The 24,652-nt window shown below is 41.0% G+C and overlaps 1 protein-coding gene and 1 long non-coding RNA gene across 3 annotated transcripts in view; one reads left to right on the top strand and one right to left on the bottom strand.

Moving 5' to 3' along the window:
- Window positions 1–12,247: 12,247 nt before the first annotated feature.
- Window positions 12,248–14,492, bottom strand: LOC118494140. The gene is made up of 2 exons (XR_004896211.1): window positions 14,427–14,492; window positions 12,248–14,285 (listed from the first exon to the last, which is right to left on the bottom strand). It is a non-coding gene; the product is annotated as an uncharacterized LOC118494140 (long non-coding RNA).
- Window positions 14,283–24,652, top strand: part of LOC116065323 (protein shisa-9) — a 109,178-nt gene continuing 98,808 nt past the window's right edge. For both annotated transcript variants that reach the window (XM_035996742.1, XM_031320777.2), the window contains exons 1-2: window positions 14,283–15,605; window positions 16,027–16,664. In XM_035996742.1, the coding sequence (XP_035852635.1) occupies window positions 16,093–16,664 (572 nt within the window). In that variant the 5' untranslated portion in view covers window positions 14,283–15,605; window positions 16,027–16,092. The remainder of the gene's footprint in view (window positions 15,606–16,026; window positions 16,665–24,652) is intronic.

Genomic DNA, 24,652 nt, shown 5'->3' with positions numbered 1-24,652 from the left:
GGGAACTAATGTGCATAACAGGGCATGACAGTTCAACCTCAATATGAGCTTGTGTGAACCTCACACTGACTGAATGGACGGATTTCAAAGAATTTATTAGTCATATAAGTCATACAGCATAACGTGGATTTCATAATAACCAATTGAAAGTTGTTATTTATAATAATTGAAATGACCATTATATCTGCAATTTAGTTTACTTATCTATTGATACATAATGATCAGCCATAGAGCTCCTCACATCCTGCGGTTATCTTAACCTGGGTTAACCTGCTGAAGAGACATTAACCCATGGCTAACTGTCATCTTGGGTCAAATGTTTCACATAGACAAACTGTGATTTTCAGTAAAGTCTCCTAATGTATTTCACGCAGCTAGCAGATTCTTGTCTCTCATGCTTTATTGCCCTGGTGTGTGCTAACCCTAACTACTGGCATTAGGAACAATTTTGAATAATCAGCTATCAAATATCTTTGTCTGATTTTGTGCTGAGGGGCAGTAAAAGTAACTTTAAAGGAAACTTATATATATATATATATATATATATATATATATATATATATATATATATATATATATATATATTCAGACAGATGGCATGATAATGTGTATTTCAAACATTAAAGCTTGTAAACATGTTCTAGTCAAAACCCAAAATACAAGTATGAATCTGAAAATTAGCATAATATGTCCCCTTTAAGTCCATATAATCCATATTCACTTATTTCAAGTCAAACTTTATTTAGGTTATCATACCTTAAAGCTTTAGTGTGTAACTCTTTGATATTAATGAACGTCTGTTACATTCAAGCCATTGCCAAATGAGTTGCTACAAAGCTAATTAAGACTATCAGCTCCACACAACTCTCTCTGTATTTCTCAGTATGACTATGTTCAGAAGATTGTGTCGTCTGGCGACTTTAGCACACAGAAACTCGAGTGAACATAATAACCTCTTCTGAAGAGTCATCATGTTTTTTTAATCCTCTGTGTCCTCCATGGCTACTAGCAACTGCATGGAGGAGGAGTGGGGGCTGTGCACGATCACGGAAGGCTTTTCATCATGCGGACGCACCGACAGATTTGTTGTCATTACTTAGAATTTCTCATGGGGGTGACAGAAACTACGCACTATAGCTTTAACTGTCCATTATCAATGCAGAGTAAAAAATGCCTCCACACGGAATGGACTTTGATGATAGATCCAAATGGGTCCAATAATTTGCTAAACAAATAGCCTTTAATGGAGTTTCTCCCCTGCATGTTGCTCCGACATGTTCAACCTCTCTTTGACTCAAGGAACAAGCATAAAAAGCAGCATTGCTATCGTTGGTTCGCCCATGTAATTGGAAAGTATTTTACAGCTCTTGCAACAGATCTTCAAGCTAACTGATCTTGCAGAGGATGAGTGCAGTGCTTCCCTGTGCTTTAAATATCCATCCACTAACATCAGTAACAATTAAGACGAGGAGTATGATGATAAAGGATTGTGCTACAGTTCTCTCGGGCTATGATGTGATTATATTACTAACGACAAAGATAATGAAAGTCATACACTATTGATTACGGCTGAGATAAACCTTTTACGGCGGTGGCATAGAATTTAAGACCTCAGTCGAGAGTGTGTGTGTATCTATCATTACCTACAGTACAATGACCTTGTTAAGGGTACTGCCTGTGTGTTAAAGCAGACATATACCATGTATAAACATCCACAGCATCAAAACACGTTCATTTGCTCTATATAGAAATGTCATATGGTGTGAGTGTCTCTGTATGTGAGTGTGAAAATTGGCAGAAGGTGTTTGATCACATAATGAGATCTGGTATTTAAAGCTTTATCTTTCTCTTTAAGCTTTTATATTTATTGTCATAATTTTGGTGATTCCTGTACTTTTCACTAAGTGCCGTGGTCAATTTCAATTTGTCCTATTCTTTAGTTTATGACCAAATACTTGCAAAACTAACGATATTCCCAACAAGGTCAGCTGTACTTTGGGTTTAGTACTAATTAACAAGTGTTAGCATGCTAACGCAAACTATCTATCATACTGTTCTATTCATGTGACAACAAATCATCCTACCTGCATATATCCTCTTCTGGTCAGGAGCTTTGATGCCTTAGCAATGCTGATAGAAATAATGGAACCTGATAAGTTTTTGTATTGTGGTGCCTTAAATAGTAATGCTGTGATGCTGTATGAAGAGGAATCCGCCAACACTGTTCTTGATTATAAAAAGGTTTATTACAAGCAAAGATTCAGCATCAATTTTACAAACTCCTGCAGAGAGCTTGGAGAACGACCAACCCAAACCTCAAAATTTGCCGCTCTGCCTTTTCTTTGTGTGGACAAAACTTATATCTCAAGGCATTGAATTAGCATAGGACGTGATTTGTAAGTATACCATTGGATCGGATAACTGACCAATCAATGCCTGTTATCTGGCACAACTCCAACAAAGGTCTCTTCTGTCTTGGGGGGACCTCTACTCATGTTAACGATTTCCAGATGTTCTCAGTAAATGTAGGGTAAAGTTCATGCATCTCCTTATACCAACTCTTAAGTCAAAGTGTATAGAATGTTATAGGATGTCAATATACCACAGTATGAATGGACTTGTGCATGTAATTGATACAACCCCCGGCGTGAGGCTAACAGCCACTGGGGTCAGATTGAAATGTCTCGGTGCAGGTGTTTGTAGAGCGGGGTCAATTACAGACAATCGGTGAATGTTCAGTGTCACAGCAATGCACTGAACAATACATCAACGCTGATAAGGTTAGTATTACAAGTTCTCACTTTAATTGTGTATTGAATTAGCTAAGTAATCGAGAACATCTTATCAAGTCACATGCAATCATATATGACATTTTCATTACTTTATTGTAAAGCTTTTAATGTGTGGTATTGTTTTGCTGAAATTCTATTCATCCTTCGATTATTCCTTTCATGGAAAGTATACTAAGCAGTATGTTTGCATTGGTAACAGATGAAACGATGAAATGATGCCACTTCATCAGCACACACCAGACAAACCATCCCGGTGTGCTCAAACACTCCTTTGGTCCACGTCATCTTGAATGCAATGAATTTCTGATGACTTGTCTGATAGAAATTGCATTTTAGTATTTGCTCTCTTTGTTTGTTTGTGTGTGTGTGTGTGTGTGTGTGTGTGTGTGTGTGTGTGTGCGCGTACACGGAAATCCATTGGGAGATGTCAGGAAACAGTGTGCCTGTAAAACATCTGCTTTAGGAACCCTATGAGTGACAGATGTGGCCTGTGGAACAATTGTTTTCCACTGTATTTATTTTCAAAAGAGGATAAAATCCTAAAGGAAGGCCTCAAAAGTAATCACACGGAATATCCTAAATAGTTAAATAGAGATATTTCTTTGTCATTTCCACTCCTCCAGGTAAAAGAAAACCTGGAAGACCAAAAATAGCCTGGCACAGAACTGACGGATGAGCTAGCCAAGATCAACTCAACTTGGGGGGAGGCTCGACGTGTTGCCAAGGATAGGGAATGACTGAGGGAGCTCAATGTGTCTTATGTTCCATGAGGGACGGAGAGGATTAAGTAAATTAGGAATTTTAAGTTTCATTTATACTTACGTATACTGCATTAAGGGGTTACGCCATCCCTACGGCAGCTACGTGCGTAAGCTCAAAAGGCCATGCAATAGCTGGCGTGTGCAATACAGAAAGGTGTCTGTTAATTAGCTTACCCTGATTGATAGAATTGGGGTGGGCAATTTAAAGTGCTCATATTATGCTCATTTTCAGGTTCATAATTGTATTTAGAGGTTGTACCAGAATAGGTTTATGTGGTTTAATTTTCAGAAAACACCATATTTTTGTTGTACTGCACATTGCTGCAGCTCCTCTTTTCACCCTGTGTGTTGAGCTCTCTGTTTTAGCTACAGAGTGAGGCATCACACTTCTGTACCATCTTTGTTGGGAGTCGCACATGCACTGTAAGCACTGCTAGCTTGTCAGTTGCAGAGTATGAGGGCGTGCCATGCTAGCAGCTAGGCGAGCATTATAACATGTGTTACAAAGTGACCACGTTTGTCTCTGAAGTAAAGGCTGGACTACAATAGAGTAGTTTGGAGCAGTTTGTGAACAGTGTTTTCTGTTGGAGATGGTAAGTCCCTTTGGGGTGGACTTTGGCTTTTTCACTTTGTAAACCTATAACGTGCACAAAAAGATATATAACACTATAAAGGAAAGGGGAAAAGCCAAACGCAATACAATTCAACAGCACCGCAAATGACATCCATCCAAAATGACCATATAGTTGAATCAACAGCCAACAGTTTCGACAAAAACATTATAACCTTCGTGAAGCGAGGACTTATCACAGGACTGTTGTATTAGACTGTATTAGTTTTAGCTAGGTGTACCTAAATAAACTGGCAACTAAGTGTAAGGAAAGCATGAACCGGCCTGATCACATGTTACCCAGGTCTAGTGTTGCTGTGGTGATATCAGTGGGAGAAATCAGATGCTGATCTATTGATCAAAACCTACGGTGTAGGTATCTACAGTAGGGCTGCACGATATGATAAATGTACTCAGTTCTGCATTTCTGCTGCTTTCAGTAACAAATTGCTGGTTGTATTTAGAACAAATGAAAGAAAGTAATTTCCAACATTTTATTGAACATTTATACATCAAATTAAATATAAAGGCACCACTTAAAAAAAGAATGACAGTAACATTTTAAAGTGCAGTTTTCAACCGATATTTTCTTTCAACTAACACAAAAACTCTCTGAGCGTCTTTGGCAATATGACGCAGCCTTTCGCGATGTGTATATTACGCCACTATTGCGATGACGATAAAAAAAAACGATATTGTGCAGCCCTAATCTACAGCAAGACTCCTGTTGTGTCGACCATAAACCCGGTTTTACTTCACCGGAACTATTGATGAACCCCAGGATTGTAAAGCCAAGAACCATGGAGGGATACCTGTCATTCAGGTAAATGGAATAAAATAAAACTAGCTTGAAAAAGATGATTTTGTTTTCCTTTTTGTTTAGCAGTTATTGTCTGGTCCTTCAGGAAATATCTCAACAATAGGCCTATTGGATGGATTGGCATACAGTTTAGTTTAATCATTTGAGGTTCTCAGAGGATTAATCCTACTGACTTTGAGCCACTGACCTTTCCTCTAGCACCATCATGAGGTTTACATTTCTGGGTTTTGGTGAAATGACTATTGGTTACCATGGAATTTGCCACAGGTATTCACAATCCCACCAGGATTAATTGTCACAATTTTGGTGATTCCTGTACTTTTCATTAAGTGCCGTGGTAAATTTTCCCAACAAGGTCAGCTGTACTTTGGGTGTTAACATGCAAACGCAAACTATCTATCATACTGTTCTATTCATGTGACAACAAACCATCCTACCTGCATATATCCTCTTCTGGTCAGGAGCTTGTGATGCCTCAGCAATTACTGCTAGAAATAATGGAACCTGATATGTTTTTGTATGAATGGACTTGTGCATGTAATTGATACAACCCCCGGCATGAGGCTAACAGCCACTGGGGTCAGATTGAAATGTCTCGGTGCAGGTGTTTGTAGAGCGGGGTCAATTACAGACAATCGGTGAAGGTTCAGTGTCACAGCAATGCACTGAACAATACATCAACGCTGATAAGGTTAGTCTTAGAAGTTCTCACTTTAATTGTGTATTGAATTATCTGAGTAATAAAGCTCATGTTTGAGATGTCATATGATCATTTAACTGGTTTGCAAGTGTGTAGTTTGAAGAAGAAACAAACTTCAATAAGATATATTCAGGTGTGTGCAGAGTAATTGACTGTAAATCAAATCTAATAGTAACATCTATTTTTCTCTTCTAGGTACAAGGATATTCTCTGTAACTGGAAAACCTCATTTTGATTTAGATTGTTTGCGACTGGTGGAGACAGATTTTTTTTGATAAACCCTTTTCAGAAGAGCTTTGGAAATTATAAGGGATAATGAGTTCACTGCAGCGGGCTTTGATGATGACGAAGAAAAGCTAGCTGTTGTTCCTAGCTTCTGTGCACAGTGAGCTCTGAAAGGCTAAAGAGTCTGGAATATGAAAGAGAACACCTTGTATGTTGAATTCAGTTTGACCCAAGGTGTTTTTACTGTAACCAGTCTTCTCTTTTCAAAGCTTACTATATGTGGGACAAAGAAGGGGGGAAAGGGTGCAGTTTGTTAACAGCAAGGATTTACCAGGACCACAAAATCACTTGTGGTTCTAATAAATCTCTGATGCACACAATGTGCCACCACCCTGGACTGTTATCTTTTCTATCCTGGGTAAGTGCTTCTTTTTTAAGCCTATAACAAGAGAAGTCTCTTGGTAGAGTAGCTGAATGTGTTAGACTGGAGGAGTTATGTGCTCTCGCAGCACTTTGTTGGAGACTATAAGGGGTCTTCCTCGTTTTTGAACAATAAGAAACCGACTTGTTCCAGCTCCTTTTGCTAACTGACATGAGATGCATGCAAAGTTTGCAGCCCAAAAGTGCTAATTACACACCTATGGCGGCTAAATCAGGACTGTACAACTGAATTATGAATGGCGGACCTCTCTGGATAAATATTTGAATGGATACAATGAATAATTTTGGCTAATTTTGAATATTTCAGTGTTCAGATTACGAAATCAACCATTAAATATTCTCAGTTTCACTCCTCAAGTAAAAAAGAGGTTCCAGTAACTCAGGCGTTGCCATAAGCCTCCTTGACTCGACTTTTCCCTTTGAAGAAGTTTAAAGCGTCAAATTAAAAAGGAAGCCCTGACTTTGATACTGCCATCTCAGCATGAACATTTTAGATTAGATCCGAAATAAAATATCTTCCCAGAGGCAATTTGCTTTCCAATACATGTCACGTATTTACACGCTGTAAAATATATATAGGCTTATCTCTTGTTTACAGCCCTTCATGTAAGCTTAAAGGTGCTCCTGGGCTCTTCATGGCATGTAGGTTATCGACTACACATGGAGTGCATTTCTGTAAGTGTGAGATGATAAATATAGAGTTGGATAAACAGCTCCCGGGAGAAGCACTGTGAGATGAATGGTGACGTTATCAGTGGTACTGGACCAAATATGAGTCATCCACAAGTTTGGGAGCCTTGGTGATGAAAACATCAGCCCTTAACTAGGCTAATCCACTGAAATCTACAAATTCAAAGTGCGCATGCACACACACACACACACACACACACACACACACACACACACACACACACACACACACACACACACACACACGCAAGACACACACACACGCAAGACACATACTTAAACCAAAGTGATGTATGCGTAGATCATTTAAAATGAACAAGAGGTGAAGAAGATTAATTATGGAATACTACATGTGCTAATACATATGTGAAATATAGATCTTACACTGTACTGTAGCTATAAAAGATGTTCATTTAAAGGCTTTACACTTCCATGTACACGCGTGCATGCACAGATCAGTGAGCTGCAATAAAAGCCTACTGGATTTTACAAATCCTCTTTGTGTCACAAAACTTTATCAGAAAGAGAGGGAAGGAGCGAGCGAGGGCAAGTTAGTGAGTGTCTCTGCTTCAACAAGGTCTTCTTAGTGCAATCCAACTCTCATTTTCTGTTTGGGTTTTATCATTCTCTCCATTTCTTTCTCCCTATACTTTCTGACATCATCTACCGAGCGTAGGCCCGGGGCCCAAGGCGTCAGGGGGCTCTTTGCCAGAACATCTGTTTAAAGTGACTGTTTACATTTCTTGCTGGAAAGTCATACGACTACCAAGAGACACAGAACACCCACAAAAAGATGCAAAACGAGACCTCAACTCGACTGCAAAGAAACGCAAAATAACTACAGAGCTGCAAAGTGACAAGAGACGACAGAGACAAAGAAAACTAGTACAGGTGCAAAATGACCACAACGATGCAAAACAAGACTACAAAGACACATGAAATGACTACAAAGAGACGCAAAATGACTAATAAGAGACTCAAAACAACTACAAAGAGATGGAAAATGACTACAAAGATGCAAAACAAGACTACAAAGACACATGAAATGACTATAAAGAGACATAAAATGACTAATAAGAGACATAACAACTACAAAGAGATGGAAAATGACTACAAAGATTCAAAATTACTACAAAGAGACAAAAACAACTACAAAGAGATGCAACACAACTGCAAAGAGATACAATTTGACCACAAAATTCTAACAATCAATTTGTGGGTCTTTCTTTTATTCAGGAGAGTTGAGGGGGCTTTTACTTGTCTGTGCCCAGGGACCCACTGTCTCATAATCCGTTCATGCCTGACATCATACCTCCATTTTGTATTACTTCTTTCCTTCAGCTCCTTCCCTGTCTTCTGGTTTCCCCATATCACACCACCTCCACCTTTATTTGTTCACCTTTGGGTGACTCTCTCTCTCTCTCTCTCTCTCTCTCTCTCTCTGTGTCCCTGTTTCTGAAGACAGATCTCGGCTCTGACTGGCTGATTGGATTACTGGAAACTGAGAAACACAGCTAATTATGACATGGACCTCCCACGGAGACGCAGTCAGATAATCCTTTATTGACGACTGCTGGCTGACTGTACGGCTAGTTATCTAGCCTGGTGGCTCCTTTGTGCTGATCTGTGGCTGATATCCATCCATCCATCCTTCCATCCATCCATCCATCATTTATACCTGCTTATCCTGTGCTTAGTAGCATGGGGATGGAGCCTATCCCAGCTCACATTGAGCAGCTACACCATGACCAGGATGCCATTCTGTTACAAGGCTAACACTTGTACACAGACATGGCAGACACAGAAGCGAGAGTAGAGTGTGGACACATGAATGGCGTGCTGCAGATAGCAAGGAGCAACTTTTTTTGGGACGTGATGAAAATGAATGATAACCGTCATTATGCTGTGTCTTCAGGTTTGTACTGTTTGGCTCAATAGCCGTTTGGTTAAGTTGACATTTTGGCTGATAGATCGAGTATGTTCTTAGCCATCATCAAACTAAATGATTGTTACGATACAGTGGACTGACAAGATTGAATAGGCTGGTTAAAAAATGCCTAAAAAGCATCATCAATACATAAATACATTAGCAGCAGTCATTAATCCCGCCCATGGAAGGGCATTTGGGGTAGTTGTAAAAATGATCATAGATCCATAAGAGAAACATAATATGGAAGTAAAGGGTGGTACATACACTGTACACTAAATACTGAAACGGAGTATAACACCACTCAAAAGTTATGCATTCCAATAATAAACTACAGCAGGAAATTCAAGACACCCAATAGATCATTTTTATATCAAACTGACCCACACTGTCTTACAGAGAGGTTAGAGCAGGGCCCTCCTTTGACAACAGGCCTTTTCTTTTTGTCTGACACGAGCACGAGGAACAGGCAGGGTGAGCTCTTTGTGTACTTTCTTTTGATTGAAGAAGAGGGAAAGCTAAGAGGGTTGCAGACAAAGAGGGATCACAGTACAAAAAGTGCCACAGTTGGAAATTAGACCCAATTGGGGGGGGGGAAATTAAACTTATTTTAAGAGAGCTGCTATGAGAGCCCGGGAAGCAGCTTTAAACCTAAAGTGAGACATTGTTACTTTTAGAAACTTTTTATTTTTATCTTTAACCTTTTGAGATAATATAGGACACAAATCTATACTTGGCTGGAATTCTACACTGCCAGACATAGTCAGCTAATTCCTACCCTTTCAGTGGCATTGTTTTAAAGGAACTGTCGTTTTTGGACATACGCTTGTTGAGAATTACCTGAGAATATCAGTGACCGATCCATCCCGGCTGTCCGATCTGTACTGCGTAACACTGCAATAACATTCTAAACGCTCACTTAGTACGGCTCAGTTGGCCGGTCACTACATGGCTGCTCACACTGAACGTAAACACAGAACCCCCGGTTGGTTTTGTCAATTTTAAAATTTAATTCAACCAAGTCAGACGAAAGGGGGACAACACTTTTTGAGAGCCAGAAAATTGATTATACAGGGATTGTATCAGGCATTGTGACCCCCCCCATCATCCTGCACGTCAAATGACAACCGATTTGGCAGACATTCTAAAATTAGTTGGGGGCTAATATACTGTTCCTTCGTACAGTGTTTGCCCAGCTTAACAGAGTCAGCAACACGTTTAATTTGGTCCTTGCAGTGAAAAATACCAGTGTCATGGTCCGAAAGATAAAGGCAATAAAATAAGGCCGCAGACACACACAGAGACACAAACGGGGCACAAACACTCGTAACTACAGCGTAGGGCATAAACATTAAATTCCATGTCGTTAAACTCTGGTGTGTGTGTGTGTGTGTGTAATCAATGGCAGGTATACAATGTCTGGCCCCTGCAGTCAAGGACGAGGTTGTGGGAGGGCACCGGCTCGGAGCCATGCGGAACAGGGCAGTGAATCAAAAAAAGAGAAAAACACTCCTACAACCGCAGACATCCATCAACCCTGCAGTAGTCACTATAACCTAATCCCCTGATCTATGTCTTTTTTTCCCTTTCCCTTGTTAGCTATTTATCTTATCTCTTTTATTTGTTATTTTGGTAACAACTTCATTGCTTTCAGACTTTCACTTTCTCCTAAATTTCTCCATCTTGTTTTCCCTCTCTCTCTCTCTCTCTCTCTCTCTCTCTCTCTCTCTCTCTCTCTCTCTCTCTGCATCCTCTCACGGCCATGTCTGAGTAACCCTCACATAACTACATCCGTTTTCTCTGTGTTCATCTCCAACCTGAACTAATCTATATTGAGTGACAGTCAGAGAGTACAGGGGTGATGAGCAGCTATGGCTTACGGAAGGCAGTTCCACAGAGCGAGACAAAAAGGAGTGACAGGCGTGGCACATACACTGGAATTTAAAAGACAACGGGAGACAGTTTGATGAGAGGATGGGAAGATGAGTTGAGAGATGGAGACAGGCTAAAGGAAGGACAAAGTAAAGGGAAAAAGGGGATATGGTTTGAAGTGGCAGCGAGGCAGGTGACTGAGAGGAAGCGTGAGAATGAGGTTGGCTTTGAGGAAACTTAGTAAGATCTAATGGGAGGAGAGGAAAGGAAGTGCGATGTATTAATGATACCTTTAGGTACACAGAGTGTGTATTTGCATGTTTATAGCTCCCTGAGTGGAGTGCATGTTTCCAGGCATTTTGTAAGTGTGCGGGTATGTGAAATTTTATTACTAATGCAAAATATTATGGATAATTTCTGTTTATCCGTTCACTCAAGACAGGCTGGAGAGGCTCCATGTAGATGCCAACAACGTTTTCCCCCATATCTGATTCAACAATCTCTGTGACATCAGGAGAATCTCAATGCTGATAGGCTTAGCCAACACAAGTTTTAAAAATTTGCAATGACGCAAATTTTGCATATTTGCGTCGGGTCATTTGCACAAATTTGTATCTACTTGCGTCTTTGCATTGACTTTGTATGTAATCATCCTGCATGAAAAATTTGCTCTACGTTAGGTGTGTGAACATAAGCATAATAATAAGAAATAAATGAAATTACTACTGCATTAAATGTGCAGGAGAAGGAAAGCAAAAAAGAACAGAGTGGAAAATGTGCTATTATACCACAGCCAAGCAGAGGGCGAGCAGGAGAGAGATATGATTTAAGACAGATTTCCCAATCTATACTCTCTAACCTCCATCTCTCCCCTAGGACTCCTCTTCTCCATCCATCTAATCCCTCTTTCCTTCCCATCTTGATTTTCAGCCAACACCCTTCGCTACCACATCTCACTGCCTCTCTGCGTTTCTGATGGTGGTAAACCACTCTTTATTCCCCACAACTTTTATTCCTATTTCAAAATGAATGACCTGCTTTCCTTTACAGTAAATGTGCCAAAGACACTTTAATGTCAGTCTGCAGGAAGGAGGAGGATTAGCTGATTTGTGGCACATCACAGAACTGCAGTGTGAAGTCATAGGAGTGTGTGTCGGCTTGCAATGTTTATGTGAATGCCGTTAGTATGCTTGTGTGTATTTCTTGACATAACTCCTGATGCACTCTGCCAAAGATTTTAAGCAAATTTAGGCCGAGAGGGTTGGACAGAGTACACACAACAAGAGAAGATGAGCTGGGGGTACTTGCAGCAAAAACAACAACAAAAAAAGACAGTGTGGCTCAAATGCATGAGTCTTTGGAGTGTATAAAGATAAAAAGATAAAAAAGGAGAGTGTGACAGGCAAATGAAAGAAAAGCCTTTTACGCTTTTTATGTAAAAAGATGAATATAATGTAAGCCACTTAGAAACAGAATAAAATATTAAGCAACGTTTCCTTTGCTGCTTTTTTCCCCCCTCAGTGTTTTCTGATGAGGTTTGCCCGGTTCATAGTCGGACCCAAAGGCAATACTTCTTCGTCTTCAAAATCTAGTTCACATTTAACATTATATCTGGGATTATTCAAAATGTATAACACTCTCTCTAGTCAATTTCTTGGGAATTTTCTGGGACCTTGACTATTTCTATATTGCCCTCCTGAATTGTCACTGAAGACTAGTCCCTCTCTCTTCTCTCCAGTTCTAATATGTCCCTTTCCCTTGAGATAGCTTTTCTTTTTTTTTACACCTACTTGTCTGCACTCCCTTCCTATCCCCCACTCTCTCCCACTATCCCTCTGTGAGTTCCTATTCCAGTTGCTTTCCCTATGTTTCTTAATCCCCCTCCCTTCCCTGCTATAATTCCTCTCTTCTTTCCCTCCCCTGCTACTCTCTGTCAAGTCTTCTCTTTGGCAGCCGCTCCGCTGTCCAATTCTCTCCTCCCCTCCCTTTCTTCCTGCCTCCGTCTTCCTCTCTGTTTATCTCACCCTCGCTTCCTCCTTCCCTCTTTCTCTCTCTTCCTCCATCCCTCTCTCCCTCTCCCTAAATCAGCTCTTAAAGACTGCAGCATCACACATGTTTCATGCATGCTCCCACAAAGATGGGGATGTGCAGAGGCATTAGCGCAGTAAACACACACACACACACACACACACACACACACACACACACACACACACACACACACACACACACACACACACACACACACAGATACACATAAAAACATGCACACGCAAACTGAACAGGTTAGACAGACAGGAGGTAAACGGTGATGAATGCGTAAAAAAGCAGATGAAAGGAATGGAGGGAACATGAAGGGGAAAATACAAGGAGTGAGTTGTAACAGTTGGAAGCCAAAAAGAAAAGAAAAACGTGGGACTAAGGACTAAACTGGGAGAAGAGAGTGTCTGTGACACATAATGAGAGAGAGAGGACGGGAGTGAAAGGGAGAGTCTGCAGGCAAGAGCTGCGTTCATTAAGGCACAAAAGATGTGTGTGTGTGTGTGAGACCGAAAGGGAGGGGAGGAGTGAGTGAGAGAGGGAGGAGTGAGTTTGAGAGGGAGGAGTGTGAGAGAGAGAGAGAGAGAGAGAGAGAGAGAGAGAGAGAGAGAGAGAAAGAGAGAGAGTGTGTGTGTGTGGGGGACATTGTCATCCAGTCCTGGCAGAAAACAGCAGCAGCAGCGCGAGCATCACCAGCAGACGGGATACAGACGCACTGAGCAGACTGAGGCAGCGAGGAAATAAGGGAATACACACTGATGAAGAAGCAACAACAAAGGGAGAGGATGGAATAAAAAAAAAAAAAAAAAAGCATTTTATTGCTTCTCCTTTCTCTTCCCACTTCTGTTTGGAGCATCCCACAAGCAGAGCACCAGTGAAAACACATACATATGATATATATATAAAATTCCTATACATATATATCAAATTATGCCTGTTTTCAAAGAAGCTGAAGCCGGACAAGGACTGAATTGACAGCAAAATCCATTGCATGAAAAATTGGGAGATAATATGCAGCATGTGCCTAAAAACTGTTGCATATTAATGCTTTGAGATTTGAGATTTTTTCAGACGGGGAAAAAAAGACAAAAAAATACATTGATGCAAATTTGGAGAAAAAAAAGGCAACTGAGTTGTTGAACAACAAAGAGTTTCTGCTGCAGACAGTCCTATATTTCCAAAGGGGGCTTCTTTTGAAAACGGGATATTTTTTGATCTGCCCTCATTGCCACATTTGGCTGTTGCATCTCCACTTGTCTCTGTCGTCCGTATGGGCTGGGGGAGCATTATTCCAGTGAGGCTTGCACAAGTGCGACACTGAAAGTGCAGAGGGCAGTCCACAGGCTCTCTCACCCCCTCGCTGATATTTCCTCAGCAACGACAAAAGCCCGTACAGCCCTGCTCGGGCTGAGAGGAAAGGGTGAGGTAAGTTGTGAGGGAGCGAAAGCGGCAAAAGAAATATCAAACAGAAGATAGAGGGAGAGTTTAAACAAAGACGCATAGTCAAAAGCTGAGCCAAAAGCAAACCAAGGAAGGAGAGACAAAAACCTTTGAAGCCACGATCCGTTTTGTGGGACACTCCACTCTGGTCAAGTATTCCAGCATCTTTTTTTTTTTACAGCTTCTCTTGAGTCTCAGATGCAGCAACGCTAAGACATTAAGATCACAGATTCAGTATCACAACATCAGCCCCCATTCCCTCTCTCTTTCGCCTCCTCTCCCATTTAGTCTTTGCAATTGTAGGGCAGGACTGAGCAGGCTGACAGACAGAGCACACAGCTGGTGTCCTGGGTCTGTTAGAGACCCTGGGATCCACGGAGAGGAGGAGTTCCAGTGCAGTGAGCACGTAGCAACAGGAGCCCTGCACACGGCCAGAACAAAAGCCATTGGACTCCTTGTGTGTTGCTTAAAAGCTACAGACTGACACTGACAGAGCACTGTCACAAGGGGGATTTGAGCTGTTTGTGAATATGAGTGAGTGAGTGAGGGAGAGAAAACACGCCTCAGGTGCAAGAGCTTTTGGACTGTAATCATCAAGGATTTGAGGTTGACGAGAGCCTGGAGTAATGTTTTAAAGAATATTGCACAGCTGTTGTTACCTGTTGGGTCTTTGGCTGGAAATAGGAAGGAGATATCCTACACAAGCTTTACAAAATAAAAGCTCAATATTTAATATCACTCATAAAAGACTGGATCCACACATCTCAAGGAGGGAGTAACGTTCACCAACGTGGAGAAAGGTGGCAGCGAAAAAGATGCCCACCACAAAAATAAAAAACCTTTTGAAAAGCGACATTGAGAGAAGGGTGATGATAGACTCGAGTTAAGCTCTGAGAGACAGAGGAAAACACAACACTGTTTTTTTCGAGTTTTTTCCAGGACATCAGAACTGATTTGACTCAAGCGTTGAGCATTACAGTTGTTATCCACTCAGGAATATGAGTCCGTCTCCAAAGTGAAAAGCCTTTCATGTGGGAGCCCGTGATTATCTTCAAGTTTGAGAGGAATCTGCCTTATTTTTCTGCAAGCGCCGTCAGGAACCAAGAGTTCTCACTTTTCACGGATTATCCATCCACTCAGCAGGGGAGCTTAATAAAAGAAATGCCAGAGGCAAGTTCATTCATAGGTAACACACTCTCCTGAACTAGATTTCCTCCAAGCCACCAGGATTTGGATTTGTCTACAACCGCCTCTGCTGTCTGCTGATGACATATGGCTTTCTGAAAGGTGACATAATCCTGATTTGTTTTTTATCTGCTTTAATAAACACACACATAGGACAGATCTGCCAGGGACTGTGATGTGTCTTCTGTGCATGTGAGTGCCTCCTCACAAGGGACTCATTCACTCCTTTTGAGATGTGAGATGGATTTCTTTCACTCACTTGTTCCTCTGCCCCTTGATGTCAATTCCATGTTCTGTAACTGTGTGCAGTAATAACTCGCCACAATGCTAATTGAATGCTCTTGATTTATTTTTCCAGGCATGCATATAGGGCTAACCCCCTCAATTTATCAAAACTGTTATCTCAATGATTTCTAATCTTAAAAAGCTCACAGATTCATTCAGTTACAGTACTATAATGGAAAGCTCTGGACAAGAAGGATATTTAACTTTCTATGTATTTGTTGTTGTTTTTTAAACCTAGGAGCTTTACTATCATTAAAAAACACATCAGCACCGAGCCACCACAAGATACTGGAGTAAGTCCAAGATGGCCACCTCCGTGCATCCACTCTTGGTAAGCTTCTCCCTGGCCATTCTCCTAGGGTTGACCTCTCTGGGTGGACTGAACTCTTGGCCATCAGGTCAGGCTTTGGCCCAGTTCTTTTCCAACAATGAGACAACTGACCCCTCTATGATACCAGAGGCCGCACTGGCAACACCCACACCAGATGCCCCACCAGAGGACAAAACGGCTCCAACTAGCGGCAACCGTTGCTGGGGTTACTACGACGTCATGGGCCAGTGGGACCCGCCCTTCAACTGTAATGCAGGTATTTACCTGTTCTGTTGTGGCTCCTGCTTCTATCGCTTCTGCTGCCAGTTCAAAGTCCACAGTTTGGACCAGACTTCCTGTTCCAACTATGACACACCCGTCTGGGCAAACACCAGGGGGCCAGCGGCAACCGTCACAGAGGTCCAAGAGGAACCGGATAAGGATCGGACCCACATGATCGTGTATATTATCTGTGGAGTGGTGGCCATCATGGTGTTGGTCGGGATTTTCACCAAGCTCGGGCTGGAGAAGAGTCAGGGAGGACAGACGGATATGACCAACTCCAGGTATGAACTGAAAAAAATGGGTGGAAGGATGGATGGATGATTTAGGGCACAGAAGGGAGCGATGATTAATGGATAGATGATAGATGTGTTAATAATGAGCAGTGAAATAGGTAATGATGATGATGATGTCTCCAACAATCATTACGATATTGATGCATTTAGTTTCATAAGATTATCTGGAAGGGATGGATGGATGATGGATGATGGGGGATGGATGGATGGATGGATGGATGATTATTTTCAGAAGGAAAAGCCTTGTTGCTTTTGCATCAATCAGCTAATGTAAAAGCATGTGTACCAAGCTTTCTATTCCAGTTCTCATCTAAATGTTTAGATTCATGCTAGACATTTCAGACCAACTTATAGAGCAGCTTATTAAGAGCTATGTCAGGCGCCCATGGTTTTGGGGAGTAAAGGTCTCATTTTGGCAAGAAACATCCAATCACACAATTTAAAATTCTGTTACGGGCGCCGCTAATGCCAGGTGAAAGCTGAAGACTTCTGTCGAGAAAACTGACAATACAGTCTGCTGATTACATGAATTCAATGTCAATTTTGGATGAATTCAGAAACTATGGTGCCTTGTTTTGTTCACAAATTAAACGTTTTTTTTTTTAAATTGGCTATTGCTCTTAATCGTGTCTTAGTCTGTCTTCTTCTCAATAGCAACAGTGGTTGAGGCTCAATGGTATCATTTTGGGAAAAATTACAGAAAAAACATAACTTACTTTAAAACTGTTATCAATTACACATGCCATATTACTTATGAGAAAAAGCAATTACATTACTTTACTAATTACTCCACAGCAAAAATAAGTAGTTACATTACTTGTTACATTACTCTTGTTACTCAGCCACAACAACAACAACAACTCAAAAGCTTATTTTTAGATTTGCTGGTAGCTAACTTCAGCATGTAAATGAGACAACTTTAGTGGGAGGCACATTTCCTCATCTGAATGCAGAAACTAAACCTAGATCAACTCTCCATAAAACTCCCAGCAAGACAACAAAAAAGCCACAATCATTTCAAAGTATTTGAGTGTTACTGGGATTAATAACTGTAATGTATTTGTTAAATTTCAAATATTGGTAAATGTCCTTACACTGCTCATTACTGAAAAGGTGAACGAGTAATGACATTGCTGCCCAACACTGTCAGTCATGTACAGAATGGATTGAAAAAAACACTGAAATAATCAAAAAACAAGAAATCTGATCTGCATATTCAGTTGTGTAGCACGTGTGTACATCATGTGTGCAAGTCAATGCAAATGTTAATGTCTGCATGTGTGAATGGACTTGTGTGTGTCTGCATATTTCTGCATATGTGTTAGAAGGTCACCAGCTGGGTAATGAATCAAGTGACTGAATCACAGAGAGGTAATAATGGGTGTGATGTCTGTATTCATCCATGAGGAAGCAATGGACATAGTGATGAAGAAAGAGAGAGAGAGGACCAAATGGAGATCAGGCAGTAGGATGGAGATTCCAAAGGACAGATGTCGGACTGATAGTAAGGGAGGAGTTTGGAGGGGGAATTACAGTGCAGTTGTTGTATTTTCTCTGTATCGGTGTAGCCGTTTCACATTGATGGGTGATTGATTGCTGTGACACAACTATGACTGTGGCAATGTGCGGCCTCCAGTGAATAATGAGAAGAGAGACGGTTTTTTTGGAAGGGTGGAATATTGAGCGGATCTGATGGAGACCAGCCAATGGCTAATTCTAGTACCGAGAACAGGGGTTTCTGTTTGTGTGTGTGAGGGGGAAAGGGAGAGAGGGAGACGGTGTGTGTGCTGGGTGTGACCGGCCAGCCTATTGGGTGTTAAGAGTCGTACCAAGGGGGCTCCTTTAAAATCCTGTCATTACTGGATCCCCTCTTATCCTTCCAGGGGAGGATGAGAAGAGCAGGAAGAAGAGGATAGTGGTGGACATCAGCACTCATTAGTGTTATACTGCACTGAGCCACCCATAACATGATGAAAGATGGCAGCTCTTGGCACATTTTCCTCCCTGAATCAAACAGTTACATGTGAGGCTTTATTCCTGAATTCAGGGGTGGTTTGGGAGATATTTCTGAACTCTGGTTGGCTGTCTTGATCACATGCAGGTCATAATGTCACAAGAGATTCAGCATTTTTGTTTGAAGTTTCTCAGAAGTGACATGGGTATGCCTCCAATCAGCTGGACAGATGCTGGCAAGCTGAAGTGTCCTGGAGCAAGACACTGAAACTCTGCTCACTTGACCATTTACTTTGACCTTCCTGGATGAAAACAGTTTTTTTTTACCGATTGTAAATAAATAAGATAGGATAATAGAAATCATTATTTTCCAGTCCTCTTTAAATTCAAGTAAATAAATTGCTGCAAATTCTTTCTTGTACTTATGAATGCAGGACTTGTACTTGAAAAAGATTATGCTACTGTATATTTTTACTTAAATAAAGGATCTCAATATTTCTTGTACCACTTGTACAATTTTGACATGAGGACATGTTAAGATTAAATGGTTTTAAACTTTTTCAGTATTCCCAAAGAATTGAGTTTTTGGTGGGTTGCCAAAGTGCCCTACTGCCTGCATTGCAATAATTCATATTAAAAAATAATACAAAAGCACAGTTACTGTGACAAAAGCTGAATCGTTGCAAATGTGCCTTTTTTTGTACCACCATGGCATAGTCCCAAGGAAGTGTCTCTTAACTCAGGACGGATAAAGGGTCAGTGCCAACCACAAAGCAAAATAAGAATGTGAGAAATAAGGAGAGACTGTACAGTAGAAGGCTATGTTCGGAAAAACAAAGACGATAACGACAGATCTAACCACTGCGTGGATGTGACCAGAGCCTAGTGATAAAGGAGCCTGTAAATGACAGTCCGCTGGAGCATAAGGGAAAAAGGTACACAAGAGAGAAGGAGGCGCTGATGAGTGAAGGCCTTAGCTGTTGTAATTCCACTGATTTGCCATTGAGAGCTGTGGCTGGGCTAAATGGATAATGATTGTCTGTGCGAGTCTTTCTTTTTTTTCTCTCTAGGGCTTGTTTTAACACCTTTGGACTATTCTCGAGTCTCGGCTTCTTTTAGGATTGAACTGGGATGGTGTTTAAAACAGGCTGGTCGCACAGAATTCCGTGAAATGATCACGAATTGTTAACAGCGCATTACGTGGTGGTGGCACGGAATGTGTGACAAATCTGTGTGGCCAACACGGAAAACAATGCCAATGTAAAGTCAATGAGAAGATGACGTAGCATTAAGAGCGACTACGGTAGTGAGTACTATGTAAGGCCGAAATTCCGCATAAGGAGGTTGGTTAGGGTGGTGGATGGGTCAAACAAAGGACTTTCACCCAGGAGACCAGGGTTCATGTCCCACATGTCAAGTTTCCTAAAGTCGCTTTCTTCTTTTCCGTCCCGTTCTTCCCGCGTGTCACGGAACCGTAAGCCCACCCACGACCTTTTCCTGAACCCAACCGTCCCGTTCTTCCCTCGTGTCACAGAACCGTAAGCCCACCCATGACCTTTTCCTTAACTTAAGGGGCCGTGTTTATTTAATGGAATTCTTCCGTGGGCCCATCACGGAATTTTCGGCGATCCGTGTTCATTTCACGGAATTCTTCCGTGGGCCCATCACGGAATGTTTTGCGATTCCGTGAAACTGCCACAGATTTTGAGTTAAGGGGCCGTGTTCATTTCACGGAATTCTGTGAGATCAGGTTGGTTTAAAATAATGTGGTTGTCGATGTTCAATCTTATTAGAAAACTCCTATTTCAAGGTGCATGAAAGGGTTTTCTGACCAGTTGTTGGAAGATTTATCCTGGTTAGTGCTTAGAGATAATCAGTTTTTACAGGAGTTTGGTACCGCCATGTGTACTGTGGGTCTGGAGAAAACAGGTCTCCCTAAGATATTGCGGGAAAGATTTTGGGGGATTGTAGTGTGGGTGATATTCAGATCTGGTAGATTCAGAGTGAGCAATTTTTTGTCATGACTGATACAAAGAGAAGGCAAATAATGTAGTTAATTCATTAACACAGTATTTGCAATTTATTCCCATCATAATTGTCTTTCAAGAAAAACTAAATTGTCTCAGCACAGTCTCCCTGACAGTATAGTGTGTTCAGTCAAAACACACATTTTAGAGGCAGCACCTTGCACACAAAGTCAGGGAAAAGACACAAGCGGAAGCAAACTGACAAAGCAAACCGAGTGGAAAATGTTTCAATTTAAAGTGGCTATATGTAACTTTCAGTTTGTGTTGATTCTCACGGCAGCTTTGGACAAAAGCGGTAGTGTTTTTACCACACATGCCGTCGTAAAGGTCTTTTCTTTACGGAGCTGTATTGCCCACTGTATTACAAGTTAGCGCTACCGGGAGGTCATATAATCGCGATGAATATTTTGGTCGGACAGAAAATCATTCATTTACAATAAAAGAATACGTTACAGATGCATCGTTGTATTTCAAGTGTTGCATACGGTAACTTAGCCTACTTTGGATGTCTCATGAGATAAACCCGGTATCTCTGTCACTGGTTCACAAGCCAAAGCATTAAGAGATTGTTGTAGCAACCAACGTAATATTAACTTAGATTAATATAGCATGTGTCATGAAACCCACGGACGCTTTACACAACTACAGGGGGACAAGGGAAAAGAAAATAGTAGGCCAACACAAACACGGACTGAAAGGAATAAAACGTCCACGCTAAATGGAAGGAAGACGTCATTTAATGTTGGCTACTGACGTACAACCACATTGCCCCCCCCTCTCCTCCTCAATAGCATTTAAAGCTACAGACACAGAAATGGCACATCCTAAGGAAAGCTCATTGTGGGACTGGCTCTAGTGGCTGTAATTCTGCACCAAGGCTGAATTTCAGGAAAAAGACTTCAGATACAGTATTAGGGGACCATTAAGGCCTATATAAAAGAGACTTCAGATACAGTATTAGGGGACCATTAAGGCCTATTAAAAGCATCCAAAGAGTACCATGTCATGGGACCTTTAATAAAAACTATATGAAACTAGCATTTTTTTTTCACTGTTAGTCTTATTTGCTGTTACAGGTCATTTATGATCATCAGATGGAACATTACATTCAGAAATGTGTAAAATTTAATTAGGTATAGTCACTTTAACTTAAAAAAAAATAAAGTATCCCTATCTCAGGTTGTATGACTTAATTTTATGTGTGCACTGAGACAAACAGAAAATGAGAGGGAAGAGAATACCAGAAAGAATAGAAACAGAAACTGTCTCAGTTCGAGCTGGTTTCAAGTTGTTGGGAATAAAAGAACCCCCAACAGACTAAATGAATTGCCAAAAATGTAAATGACAAAAAAAAAATTGAGTTTGAGACCCCAATTATAAAATATGAAGTCATGAATTTCGGTATTGTCTGAGTTTGCCTGTGAGAAACAAAACAATGCTTGGTGTTTCTGTGCAGAATGGATGAGCCTTGGTGAAATTGTTTTCCCCATTTTAAAATTCATTCTCAACCTGCATACATTTGACAGCGAGACAGCTGTGAGCGAGACAGTGCAGTGGGTCTAAACGTGTGTGTTTGTATACATGAGTCTGGGTGCACACGTGTGTGTGTTTGTGCCTTGTGCGTGTGTGTGTGCACTCAACAAATAAATCCAACCACAGAGCTGTTAAGGTGGTAATGTGCTGAAACACTAGGTCAGGCAATCACAACAGGCAGCAGTGCAATGATTTATAACACACACACACACACACACACACACACACACACACACACACACACACACACACACACACACACACACACACAAACCTCTCATTATAACTGTACGGTGCCCCCCTCTGTGTCCCACCATTGCACTGCTTCTCACCTCCCAAGCGGCTGTTTGTGTTTTTGTTTTGCTGTCAGTCTGTCTGCTGCAGTGTGTGTTGTGTGGAAACTGCTGCAAAGCAAAATTAAAAATGAATCATATCCTTTGATACGTGATTCAGCTGTGGGAATTAATGTGCAATATCAAGTTTTCTTATTTAAATTAACGACCGCTCAGCTCATCATATTATGGACTGCAGCTTCACTGAAGGCGACGAGTGGACACAGTAAGACAGGAAACAAAGAAGATGACATACACAAAGGCCTTTCAAGTACTTGTTTATATTACCAGAAATGTTTAAAGCTGACATTTTACATAATTGAGGGAAATCTGTAGAAATCATGTAGACAAGGTGCCAAATAGCAGAGAGCAGCGATGTCCGTTCCATTACATGTCATTTAGCTGACGCTTCCAAAGCGACTTATAATTGCTATATATATCAGAGGTTGCACGCCTCTGGAGCAACTAGGGGTTAAGTGTCTTGTTCAGGGACACATTGGTTGATGTATTGCAGTGGGAATCGAACCCGGGTCTCCCACACCAAAGGAATGTGTCAAATCCACTGCGCCATCACCACCCACTGTTCTGTGCACACCGTGCCTCTAATAATCAGTGCCAGTGACATTAAGGTGGTGCCAATAAATATTTGGCACATCAACCTTCATAAAATCTATTTAAAAAAAAAAAAAAATGTTTGTACAGCATTACTGAAAACACAGCCTGTGCATTAAGACAATAAAACCATAATTGCTAGCCAACAGCATAAATAATGTGAATAGAACAATGAACAAACAATACTACAATAAATACTAGTAAATGTATTACACACACACACACACACACACACACACACACACACACACACACAATATATCAGTCTTGCTTTGCCAGAACCTCCTCCAAAGTGCGCCTAAGGAGGGTCTGGTTAGCGGATGGGAGGAAAACGTGCTTTGGTTCAATGGCATTTCTTTAAACCAATCAGAATCGTCATGGGCGGCCCTTAGCTCCACACAGAGCCGCGGCAAAATGGTCGTGCGAGAGAAAACTCAGATTGGACAGATATTCTAGCTAGCTGTCTGGATTTACCCTGCAGAGATCTGAGGAGCAATTAATCATAGTCCTCATAAATCCACCGGATTTAAAATTCCAACACAAAGAAAGCAGACGGAAACAAAAAATACATGCATCCGGCAGATTTTCTTTTCGGCACGGGAGAAATCCTGGAATAAGCAGTGGTGAAAGAAGTATTCAGATCCTTTACTTAGAGAAAATTAGCAATACCACACTGTGAAAGTAAATTTACTACAAATAAAAGTCCTGCATTCAAAACCTTACTTAAAGGGGCTGTATATGAGCCTGTACAAGGCTGTACTTGATATACGGAACATTAATAGAGCAGTAAACAAATGATTACTATGTGAAGATATAGACAAGTCCCTCTGTGTGTGTTGCAATCTGAGCTTCTCTGTTCTTTGTTTTGATATGGTTCTGCCGCTCGTCCATGTTAGTGCATGTGAGTACCTTGTGCGTCGGTATCTGACGCTGATCGACGTGACAAAGCGTCAGTATTTGTTGAGTTGGGGAATGGTCTGTGAGAGCCGTGTGGAGGCAATCCCAGACTACTTTTTTTCTGAATATCGATTACAGACCCTTTAAGTAAAGTATTGAAGTAAAATCAGTTAATTTTACTTAACCTATCAAAGGTAAAAGTAGCCTATTGTTTAGTTAAATGTTCTCTGCAGTGTTTTACTGTTATATGATGTTTCTGTATAAATATGACTGCTGCATTAATGCAGAAAATGTTATGTATGTTAAAAATAAGCAAAACATTCTCAACTCATTAACACTTCATCCTTGGGTTGATCAGATCATTCACAGTAACAATCATCAGATTTGGAGATACATGGTTTTCACTGGACAGGAAGGGGATGAACAATTGTAAACAACAATCTGAAAAGCTAAAGCTGTCAGACAAATGTAGTGGATGTAGTACATTGTTGGCCTTTGAGATGTAGTGAAGTGGAAGATTAAATGTGCACACACTGGAAATACTCAAGTAAAGTACAAGTGCCTTGTAATTTGAGTGAATGTAGAGATGCATTCCACCATTGTGTCATCAAACAAAATAATT

The sequence above is a fragment of the Sander lucioperca genome, chromosome 21 (genome assembly GCF_008315115.2).
Source record: "Sander lucioperca isolate FBNREF2018 chromosome 21, SLUC_FBN_1.2, whole genome shotgun sequence".
Taxonomy (NCBI): domain Eukaryota; kingdom Metazoa; phylum Chordata; class Actinopteri; order Perciformes; family Percidae; genus Sander; species Sander lucioperca.
Note: the sequence above shows the minus strand (reverse complement) of the source record. Positions and strands in the feature narration are given on the sequence as shown.